The sequence below is a fragment of the Sylvia atricapilla genome, chromosome 5 (assembly GCF_009819655.1).
Source record: "Sylvia atricapilla isolate bSylAtr1 chromosome 5, bSylAtr1.pri, whole genome shotgun sequence".
Taxonomy (NCBI): Eukaryota; Metazoa; Chordata; class Aves; order Passeriformes; family Sylviidae; genus Sylvia; species Sylvia atricapilla.
Window position 1 is genome coordinate 64752711 of NC_089144.1, and position 12312 is coordinate 64765022.

A 12312-nucleotide genomic window follows, 5' to 3' on the forward strand; every position below is an offset into this window, starting at 1 on the left:
CAGTAAATCCAGGAAAACCTAGGTAGAAGTTGGGTTGGGCATCATAAAATTTGAAAAGTGAAGATGATGAACTTAAGCAACAGTGAAAAATAGATAAACCTATAGGGTCAAGTGGTTTTTCAGCAGAAATGCAGCAGGTCTGTTCCTACCAAGCTGGAGACCAGAATCTGACCGTTGGAAAAGACATATGAAGGTTTAGACCCCAATATTGTTCCAGCAGCACAATCAGAATTTATGGGATAATGACAGAACAGTTTAATATGGGCAGATTTGAGTTTCTAGACAAAGAAAAATGACAAACTAATATATGTTACAATAAACACCTTACAACAAACTCTCTCTTCACACAACTTCAGACTTCAAAAACTACCAATGCACACTGATAAGCTCAGCTTGCTATGCACTGTGGTTGATTGCTCAACTTCTGCTGGAAAAGGTATCAGCTCTGCAGACACTTTCTGTACACCTCACAGGGGCCACATGATCACTCCTTGCAACATCTACATGCTAGAAACTTTACAGTAAAGAGCTGTAAACAGAGCTACAAAGTTTTAGAATTGAAATGAAGGTTTGACATAAGGTATGCTAAGCAATGCACTTATGTGCTTTTCTTACTATTTTCTCACAACTCTTTTTCACAATCTTTCCTCTCCCATTTAGAATTCTAGCCCTTTCCTCCTCACAGCAGATCACTGCTGCTTTGTCCAGTGTCACTCAGCACTGGAGGAAACTGAAGGCTGGCAAGTGACAGTTCACCTTATTTTTTTCTTTACTTGACTAAACTGTACACATACTTCTTTCTAACATTCAATAAGGAAGAATTAAAGGAGGTTTCTGAGCTTTTAGATCATCCACTCTTTTTTCCAAGCTTTCTTCTCATTTCCATAATTTCATATATCACCGCTAACATATCTTGAAATGCCCTCTTATACACCTTCTCATATTCCTGATACTGCCTGCACCAAACTAATACCTTTTTCTTTTACCTTGAGATGTGCCTTCATTGCTAAAAAATATTTAAAGTAAGCAGTAATATCCTGCTGTTTAACCTGTTTTGTCTCAAATTTTTCAGGCATATTCAGTGTTTAGAGCACCATCCTATTTTTACTGGTTTTTAAGAGGAAAATACCTCCTGATCTAATGATCTAGCAACCCACTAATAAATCCAGAGAGCTAGTACAAGAAACTAAAGAGTCAGTGTCATTTCAGTCAACAGTAAATGAAGAGCACAAATAAAAATATTTTAATTCCTAAAGCTGGAAAATCATTGATCTAGGAACAGCTTTCTTAATTCGTTGGTATATAATATCCTGAATAAGATTACAAATACATTCACTGATCTCCCAAAGTAGAATGCCCTTCGCATTCACATCAGTCACAGATGAGTACAAAGTATTTTCCCTTACCTTTCTTCTGTGTTGAAAAGATAAAGCAGTGCATCGTGATTTCCTGCTGCTGTATGGGGCTTACTTACCGCTTCAGAATTATCGATGAAAGGATCCGTCTCGTCGTAGCCATAACCGATATCGATGAGATCCTGCAGGCGATCCTTCCGATGTTTGTGGGGCTTCCCACCCTGAACACAAATAAGTGTTACATCACTTTGGAAACAAGGAAACAATGTACTAAAGCCTACAAAGCATAAGGCCTTGGAGGAATAGTCATTCAAGGAATTAGCAGTTTTGCTTTCTTGAATGCTTCCTTGAAGGTGGTCTAGATGATTAATGAAAACTTCCACACATGGATGCGTTCTAGCAAACATGCCTCACCAGAATCATCCCTGAAAGGCAGTCACTAGGTACCTTTTTCTGCAAGACCAGGATCTTCCTCACATTTCCTATTCAGAGATGTTTCCCTGTCCTTTGGTTTTAAAGTGTAGTGATTGGACTGCTAATGATAGAAGGGCTGGAATAATTTAGAAAATGTTAAGTTTTTCATTATGCTACAGAGTCATTCCAAGGGAAAATAATGATTGCCTAGAGTTCATTAAGATGTTACCTACACAAAGATGGATTAATTCTCTATAGCACATAAAAGGTTAAAACATAAAATGTTACTTGAGTATTAAAGCCAGAAGTTGCATTGCAAACTATGTATGGGCTCACTTACCTCCAGCAGACAGTAAAATTGATTTTAATCTGCAAGTATTCTTTTCACGGGGAAATTTCATTGTTAAGTCAAGTAAAGACTTACAGCCAGTTCAAATATTCAGGAAATCTAAACTTAAAGTTACACAAAAATCTTCTTAGGATCTAAGGCCTAGTTCTCTAGCTCACATATAATGTCAAAATCATCAATAAAAGTCTTAAAAGACAAAATGCTCAAAAAAGCACTGCCCTCATTAAAGTGGTAACTTCCATGAATTCAAGACTTGCTCCTGAAACTTCTCTGCCTGCAGCCCACAGCTCTGAGCATTCTCAGAGCAAGTCAGTCTTTCTAGCTGTGACACCTAAATATTACAGTCCACTTGTTACTATGAGAATGCAGACATTGTTCAAAGGTAGTTTTACCTTGCCCTTTCATGAGAGCTGTAAGCATCTCAACACGTCCATTTTAACAACATTTTGAGAACATGCAAGTTTGAAACAAAGTAAAGCATGTGCTCTTGCAAGCAAACAGGAATCTCTCACATACACTTTAACAAATGCAATAGTCCTAGAAGAAAAACCTCAAAACTGAGTTATGCTTTTAATTCACATTTCCACGCTACATTCCAAGTTAAGTATTCCTATCAGTTCTATCATCTCCTACAATCACTCATCTGGAAAAACATCTGAATGACTGCATATTTCCAAAACATGTGGTACTTTAAAAAAAAAAGAAAGTTTGCATGAGATGGATGGGAGAAGAAAAAATAAGTTAGAAAAAGGCAGCACTTAAGAATTCTGATTAAACTCCAGTGCAAAAGCTTCTATAATTCATGATTCTAGCTTAGGTGCCAGCAGGCACCCCAGGAAAGTTTTACTACTGCAGCTTTCCTCCAACCTTTTTACTCCAGAACATAAGTAGCCACAACACTAGAGCAAGTTAAGGTGTCTCAAGTGGCAAATACCACTCATGTAAGTATTCAAAAAAGCCAAAGATGACTTTAAGATATTAACTGTCATGTAACTCTGCATTTCAACAACCTTTGCCCAACAGGACTATAGGTAGGTGGCAAATACAATGCCAATACCTGAAGAATCTTGAAGAGCACAATCTATAAACCAGTAAACCTGGTCTTTATGGTGGATAAGTTAATAAAAGCTATTAACAACAACCAGCAGGCACAAGAATATACAGAGCAGGAAGAAATGTTGGTAGAAAAAAGAATTTAAAATGCTTTAAAAATGGTCCAAACATCTTTAAAGACAAGAAACTGTCATGAGGTAAGGAAGATCCACTTAAATTTGTGTCCGATCTACAGCTAGGAAAGAAAAGGTATCTCATTTTGGCAAAGAGTGATCAGCAAAATTATTATGGAATATCCATTCATTCATTTTTAGAAGCACCAGAGCAGGTAAAGAGTTGGGGAAGCACAGGGGTCTAAGATGACAATTTACTGAAGAAAACAAAGGAAAAAGAAAACAACTGAAGAACCACTGAAAGACCTTACAGTTGCTCTGAATTTAGTATGATAAATAGGCAGTTGAATTCAGCATCAATAAAGCAAAGTAATCCACACAAAGTAAGTATAACATAAGCAAAAAAAAAAAACAACCAAAAACAAAACACCACAACACCAAACTCCAAATTTGTTATGCTGCTCAGGAGCCCCTGGAGTTGTTATGCACAGTTCAGACATTTGCTCAATCAAGAATGGTCAAAAAAATAAGAGCTGGGAATTGTTAAAAAAAACCCAAAAAAATAACAAAACACAGAGACCCAAACCAGAAGTCATCATTATAACATTGACAAATGAGGGCATCATACCATAATATCCTTTCATTTTAAAAAACAGAATAAAAATTAGAATAAAAAATAAGCCAATAAGGATGTTCAAACGTAAAAAACACCACTTCCATACAACAATGTTAAGACACTACAGCTGGACAACAAAAGGGCTGGATTTAGATGATAACATCAAAATTACATGCCATTTGCAGAAGAACAGGAAGGATCTCTCTTTCTCACAATACAGAATCTATTCTTACAACACAGCACTACATGAACTCATCAGGTTTAAACACAGTGTATTTTTATATGACAGTGATCATAACACTCCAGTGCTGTGGAACACAGAAATCCAGTAACGATCTGGTAGATTTCTGGCAAAAAGCTATAAAAACATTAAACACATAACCTTTGGCTTTGAGAGAAATTAAGACACAACACGGACTGCCGGACAGGCACAGTGAAGTAATATCAATGAACACTTGTTCTATTATACTTTCAAGCAGGAGATTCCACTAGTGCCAGAGACTATGCTACCATTCATTAGATGGGCCTTCGTTTTGATCCAAGAAAAATTGTCCAAAGTTCAGTACCATGTGTTCACAATAGTGTTTGATTTTATCTAGAGAGTAATAGCAATCAAAACAACAAAAATGGGAACTCTTCAGAGCAGTTTTTTTTATGCTGATGTTTAGCATGTGCAGCAACTGCAGGAGAGTTCTGAATAATGAAGCAAAGAAATGGTACGTCATACATTTTGTTTTACAAAAATGCACTTATTCAAAGGCTTTTCTTAGCACCTGCAAAATATATCAAAGAGTGTACTGATTTGGTTATGAAAACAGGAATTTATCCGAAAAGAAGTAAAAAGTCTTCAAGGTAGGCTGTTCTTCATGGATCAAATTTTCCAGAAGTACTGCCACACGTTATGATTAAAAACTATGTTTGACTCCATTTTAAATAGATATCTTAGGTAATTAAAAGAGGATATAGTACTTCCTGCAAATCTGAAAAGAAAACCCTTCATTTTTTTTTCCTCATACAACCACTGATTACATTTACAGTAAAGCACTGTTACAGAGTGTTACAATGCAACTCCAGCTAGGAATAGTGTCCTGCAGCTGCTCACTCACTTGAGGAGAATAGGTATCTACTCCATGGGATCTCTCCTCCAATTGAAGCTACGCAGTGAATGTCTCACCACAAGAGAAAGAAGATGGCTGAACGTTGTCAGAACATGAGCAAACTGTACTGGGTCAGTATACAGAGATACAATTCCTCTGAGCCTGGATGGCAAGTAGAGACTGATGGTTCTTACATTGGAAGAGAAAGGACAGGGAGTTTCTAGCCCAAAGAATCTTAATCCCTCATCACCCTTAATGCTTAGTGGCTCTAACCTAGGAAGTGGTTCTTTGTATAGAAGACATTCCCTTTCATGGGGTTGGAAGGGACAAAAGGCAAGAAGGAATCAAAAGTGCAAGTAGTAATGAAGATGTAAGTGCACTACAAATTTAAACCATTGAAAACTGTAAATTTTTGTTATCTACTGCTTTCTAATGGTTAAAAGCATCTATTTGTCCCTTTCTGTGACTATTGATCATCAAACTCTGGTTCTCTTAAGTCTAATAACATGTTTTGTCCATAAATGTACATGTTCAGCTTTGATGGATGCATAAACATATATGCAAAATTACATTGCTTCCACTACCACTCCCTCCTACATATATAGCTTTACTTATATACATTGACTTTCCTCAACTGTAGTTAAGCAACTTGTTTCAGACATTATAAAATCCTTAACTTTAATAGCAGAAATGAGTTTTCTAAAGAAGTATGACTGAACCACTTTCGTCTCACATTCAAAAAACTATTCAGCATTCAAATTAAAAGCAAACAGCATTTTGGAACAGCCTTCTCAGTTCATACTGGATTCTCTCAACCTCTCCAATTCTCCAATTCTCTCCAAAAGATGGGAGTGATTCTTTTCAGTTTAGGAGTTGATTTCATTATGCCTCACAGACTTGAAATAATAATTATTTCTACAGAATGTATAGCTGGACACTTTAAAAAATCTGCCTTTGACAGGAAAAAAAATTCAAATAAATCAGACAAAAAAGGTTTTAATACATATATTAATAGCAAAAGATACAAATTATTGCTCTTGTTTCACTTCTTTATTATTGAGGTGTTCAATTAGTAATCCAGAATATCAACATGCCTCAGCATGATGATGAGCTCTGACTGCCAGCTCAGACTTAATCGCCCAACCCTAGCCATATGAGTTCTTAAAGACCTGTTTGGGTGTGGTTTTTGTCAAAATTTTCTGATTTCTACCTTCATTTACAAGTGAAAGGCTCTTTATGTTGCTAACTAGCGTTGTTCAAGTCACTCACTACACTTTCACAGAAGCCAGCAGAGTATCTTAAGGCAGCTGGCAGCTACAAGACGTTAATCGAGCAATGATTTACTATTTAACAACTTCCTATGGAAACATTCCAAACTAGTCAGGAATTCATCAAGATTCATCAGTATTTAGCCCAAAGAGAAGAGCTGTTCAATAGTGCACAACATCATTACATAAAAAAATCTTTCCTCCAGCACAGTGTAGAGCATGAATATTGACCTACATCTATTACCAAGTTGCATTTATATAGGCAGCTTTTCCAAGAATAGCTTCACAAGCTATAACATCTATAGACAAATCTATTTAGCAGACTTGTCTGATAAGCTTGTGGCAACTTCAAGTTACTTAAGTGAAATACAGTGAGACAGTTATCCCTGAAATGTACAGAAGTCATTTGACACTACATTAGCAACCTTATACAGGAAAAAAAAAACACCCCAACATTATCTGTTATTAAATATTTGTATTTTTTAACAAAGTGCAGTAACTCACGTATTTTGCCTCAAACTTCTTGGCAAGCACTTCTACTTCATGCCGCTCACGTTGTTCATCATTAAATGGATCCTCTAAATGAACTGATTTCTTCTGAAAAATGCAAAAGTTACACATTCATTCCATGAGAAACATCAAGTGCATCTCAAACCCCATCAAATGTCAAAAAAAAATACTCTGATGACTAAGTAGTCATAATTTACACCTAATCTCTAAAAAATTCTTTGATCATTGAACTATCATGCAGATATTTTTCTTCTGATGACAACAAAACCAGAAGAATTAAGAGGAATACTCAGATTTGTATTTTCCCAAGCATTCTACTACAACCTCAATTAAAAGTGTAAGCATAAGAGAGAATTATGGCCATTTGAGGTTAGAAAAAAACTCCCTTTAACCACAACTCCTTTTCACCTCTGCCTCCACTGGTTCCTCTAACAAGTGTTAAGATCCTTCTAGATACAGCAGGTAGGATGTACGTGGTGTGCTAACCAGGAGGGAAGCAGCCAGAAGACTAAAAACCTCAGTAAATTATAATTATAGTGAATGTAAGTCTTTTATCTAAAGAAAAAAATTACAGTGCAAGAGTTCATTTCAATAATCATAACTATGTAAGCCACAAAAGAGATTTAATATTCCAGCTATTCATACAAGTAGGGAGTAGCACTTTACTTTCTTGGTGTTTTTTAGAAAAGAGGATTTCACTGAGACAACGTCAATGAACAGGATATACATAGGGCTTTTGGGGCTTTTAATAAGTGATGGCAGAAAAACAAAGCTGCCTTCCTTCAAACTGGACTTCACATAAATAAAATAATTGCCAGAAGGGGGAAAGTACTAGGGTGCTAAAACATGGTGGAATGGAATTCCATTTTGGTGAACTTTATGCATGGCAACTAATTTTACTGCACATGGACTACTCACCAATGAATAAATGAAGATTTATGAAGAACAAAAACACCTAAGTCCAGAAAAGCAAGATCCTTCCTCCATAGTATGAAAAGCCAGTATACTGACTAAATGGTGACCAAACCAGCTCATTAGCATCAAGACTAATGTAATGAGAAAGGTAAGTTAAGCAAAATTGCAAACACCACGTAATTATAATACATTTTCCAGACTGACTATCTAGAGAAAAAAATGAGTACAGGCTCTAGTTACTCCTAAAGCATAAATTAAAGCCACTTACTTATTTCCTGCAGGCATAATTAAATATAAAATACTGCTCAATTAACGAAACACCATTTTCTCTACTTTTAGCTGGGAAAAGGTATTCCTCATCTTCTGCTAGGCATATGTGGCTTTTTTCTAACTGCAAAAGGAGACAAGGTTGAGCCTAAAGACCAAGTAAAATTTAGTACTTAAGTGTTAACTTGCCTCTCTCCATCAAACACTCAGAGTTGCAGCTGACTATCAATTTGATTAGTTTAGCACTACTGAAAACTCAAATCAAGCCAATTTTAGTTTTCACTGTTTTGATGGATGGCTCTCAAACTAAGACATTTCTACTTCAGCACCTTTAGAGCCTGTTCAACAGAAGCCAACTTGAGCTTCTGGCTCATCCACTTTGACTTGGATTTTATGCACCAAGCCTCAGTTACCCCAAAAGAAATAGGAGCACACTTTCACTTCCACCAGCATTTAAGAGGAAAATAAACCCTTCAACCACACAAACTTATTACTCCCATTTAAAACTTTACATAATTCCTCCCTAAAGATGAACTCTATGAATAAACCTATCAAAGGATGCTCTCTTTATCAAGGCAAAAATGGACAAGGACAGCATAAGTTTTTAGAAGAAACATTTCCACTAGCTTCTGATTCAGCATAGGAACATAAATTTGGAATAAAAAAAAAAGACAGAAGTTGTGCTGTCAAATCAGTTTCAGGATTCTCTATCATTATTATATAACTGTTATTATCATGGCCTATTAAAGCTATATTTAAAATGATGCCTGTGCATGAGTCCTTGCCTTCCTTTGGAGAACTTTTCTTGGTTGCCACAGTTATGAGAATACTACAAGATAGAAAGACAAGCTCCTAACTTTGCAATGTTAAATTTTAACGGTAAATGTTATAAAAAAGTTGAGCAACTTCTTATAAGGAAGGCGTCAACAATAGCTTCCAGAAAACCAAATCAATCTTCAGCCTACAAAAAATTTGCATAGTAACAATGAAGTATCTGAACTGTTAATTTTAAATTGAAACATTACTAAAACAACAGATTTTGAAATCTAAAACTCCACTTAAAACCACAACATTAACTGCCAATTAGTTACTACCTACTTGGAAAAAACATATCTCAAGATTTTAGAACTTCCCTAATATTAGAGTAGCTTTTTTAGTTTCTACCATATAACAAGCAAGAACTGAAACTGACAGGCCAACTATAGATTAGGTTTTAAACATGAGTAGAAGTCCAGAATCACTTTAAAAGGATCCTGATTCACTATTTTACATAGCAAATCAGCTGACTGTTCCACAACCCACTAACAGAAGGGCCATTATGATCCATTCATTTTAATTTGGACTCTACAGAGCTGAAAAACATACAAAGCTTCTTATAAAGCATTACTAATCACTGTCTCTACCTTAAGAACAGTTTGTGATCTCAGTTGTACCAAAATCCCCTAAATCAATGCTCTCCCACCCCCACAAGATAAGGAATTCGCATCAGAACTACCTCATTTTACCCTGAATATGTGATTAAGATACTGGCAACCTTCAGAATAAAAAGTAGTTATGGAACTGGGAACTGCCAAAGGGAAAAGTCAGCCTTCAAGTACTGAACCACTTCTGAACACCAACACAATTTTCACCTTCACAGAACTGCTCAGGAAGATTGCACTTCAGAGAGCAGCATGATTATGCAATACTAATTCTGAGGAGTCATAACTGGCACTGTTTGCCCACAACAGCTGTAGAACAGGATGAACAGAAGGAACCTTTTAACTTGCATGACAAGATCTTAGGGATTAAAATCAGTCACTGATTTTTCTGTCTTCCACATTTGAACACAATCCAGTGTGTATATCCCTCCTACAGCAGAAGAAGTGAGCAGTCCGCTAAGTATAGTTACAGCATCATCACTGCCTAGAAACATTTTGGTTTATAAGAAAAGTTTCAACCATATTCAAGTTCGTGCTGGATGTAGAAATCCCATGGCAGTCTCAGTACTGGTATTTGATACTAGTAGCGCTTTTATCACCACATTCACCATAACCTTCTTCCTAACAGTTACTTATTTGCCCTCTGCCTTTTCCTGTAAGAGACAAGCTTTCTCTAAAGCTGCGTACTACATTAAAGAGAAGCAAAAACTATTTAGATCAAGTACAACTTCACTGGTATCCTCAACTAACAACGAGCAGCTCAAGTGTAACCAGCTTAAGGACAGGCGTCCCTCCTTCCTCCTTGGAACAGCAGGCCCTGCTGACTGGATAATGCTGCTTGCTTCCTAAAGTTGTCTACAGGAGCTTCGGCCTTAAAAAAAAAATAGTTCAAGTATCAAACACTTTCTGCTTGGGAGGAACAAACGAGGGAAGAAGAGTTGGGTTTTTTTGTTTTTTTTTTTTCTCCTTGAATTAAGTTCTCAACACTTACAGGCGTGCTTGCCGGTTCATCATTAACTCTCATTCATCCCTGTCCCCTCCAAGACTACAAAAACTCCTCTCTAAGTCTGCTAATTATCACTTCATTGCTTATGCAACGCCTCTCCGGGCAGGGAACGGGAGCGGCAAGGAGGTGAGCCGGGGTAAACGGGACACAAGAGAGCGGCGCTGCTCCGCCTCAGCCCGCAGCAAAGGCCAGGAGCGCTCGGCTAGCCCAGGAACAAGTGGGAAGCCTGCCCTGCCTCCCACGGGCACAGGCGCAGCCTCAGCACCAGGAGGAGCCCGCAGCGACGGCGAGGCTGCCGGACTTCCCTCCAGGACACCGCCCCTCCCGCCGTACCGGGAGCGCCCCGAGCAGCAAGGGGCAGCCGATAACACCATCGGCAGGGCCGGGGCCGCCGGCAGCCGAGAGGAGGAAGCGCGGCAGGGCCCGTGCCGGCGGGAGGGGAGGGAAGAAGGGGAAGAGGAGACCCCTTACCCGCGAGTCCCCGCACAGCAGCAGCTCCGGGTAGCTGAACTCCACGCAACCCTCCTCGGTGGGGTCCTTCAGCACCACCTCCAGGCGGACCGTCTGGCGGAGCGGGAGCGCCTCCCGCGGCGGCGGCGGCTCCTGCCGCCCGCTCTGGCGCGGCGGCGGCGGCAGCGGCGGCGGCTCGGGCCGGGGGGGCTCCCGCTGCGGCGGCTGCTCGGGCCGGCCGGGGTCGCGCAGCGGCTCCGGGCGGGCAGCGCTGTCGCCGGGCGGCTCGTGCGGCGGCGGCTCCGGCGGTGGCGCCTCACGGCCCGCCGGAGGCGGCTCCAGGTCGCGGCCCGCCGGCTCTCGCTCCAGCGCCGGGCTCTCGCCCTCGCGGCGCCGCACGGGTGACAGGCTAATGAACGGCACCCGGCGCGGCTCCGCCATCCTCCTCCTCCGCCGCCGCCCCCTCCCCCCCCCCCGCCCGCCGTCCGCCGGCCCCCGCTTCGCGCGTTCGGTGACACCGCTCTCCGCGCTCCCTCCCACCGGCCCCGGCTCCTCCCTCTCCCTCCTCCCCGCTCCGCCGCCCGGTCGGAGGTACCCCTACGTTCTCCTCGCCGCCCCCGCCATCTTGGCGCCCCCCCACATAAATAGAGCAGCCCCGCAGCCCGCGCAGGCGCAGCCGGGCCCCCGTCGCTGCTGTTATTGCTCAGCTTCCCCCGGACGTCAGCGCGGCCGCCGTCGCCCACACGCAGCGGGCGCCGGGCCCGCCCCCGGTTGCCGGGGCGATGCGCACGCCGGGCCCGCCGCCGTCTGCGGCCGCGGGGGCTGCGCGGCGCTCGTCCTCCCGGCGCGGCGCGGGGAGGCTGCGGGGCCTGCTCAGGGGAAGATCCGCTCAGGGGAAGATCCGCTGAGGTCCCTGGAAGTCGGCGGCTGCGGGTCAGTCGCCGGAGAAAAGCCGCCCGTGCGGGGAGAGCGGCCGTTCCCAGCCTGAACGGCGCGGCCGCACCGTGTGTCGGTGGCACCAGCCCACGCTGAGTGGAACAGAAGGGGACGTCGGGGTTTGACAGAATCGTGCCGTATGGAGGGGCTGATCACAGCTTGTTCCTACAGAAGAGCAGTCGCTGCCCGCGGTGCCGGTCTGCCCTCGGCGGCAGGGAGCTTGTCCAGCCGCCGTGCCCGGTCTGTAGGGCACCAGCCCCGGCTGCAGGGAGCAGCTGAGCGTGTTGGGAAAGAGCTGTTCCAGGGAGAGAGGGGACAACGCAAGGCAGGCAGGATTTGAGCAACAGCGAGACTTCCCTCATGAGCAGGAGCTGCCTGCAAATACTGCAAGTGTTTCAGTCTGTCACCACCTACTTTGACAGACTGATGCCTGGTATTTCCAGATGGAGGTATGCCACCAAGGCAATGTGAAGTTTCAGGAAACTTATGAACATGATGAGCATTCTATCCTCTAGCTTCATTGGAGCAGAGAAAAAGACATT

The 12312-nt window shown here is 41.7% G+C and overlaps 1 protein-coding gene across 3 annotated transcripts in view; it reads right to left on the bottom strand.

Moving 5' to 3' along the window:
* The window catches only part of UBN2 (ubinuclein 2), a 51904-nt gene extending 40411 nt beyond the window's left edge, over positions 1 to 11493 (bottom strand). For all 3 annotated transcript variants that reach the window (XR_010743679.1, XM_066319835.1, XM_066319834.1), the window contains exons 1-3: positions 10856 to 11493; positions 6770 to 6862; positions 1475 to 1576 (exon numbers count right to left, since the gene is read on the bottom strand). Coding sequence is in view for 2 of the 3 variants with exons in the window: in XM_066319835.1 (XP_066175932.1) it covers positions 1475 to 1576; positions 6770 to 6862; positions 10856 to 11275 (615 nt within the window). In the remaining variant the exon portion in view is untranslated. The remainder of the gene's footprint in view (positions 1 to 1474; positions 1577 to 6769; positions 6863 to 10855) is intronic.
* Positions 11494 to 12312: the final 819 nt, after the last annotated feature.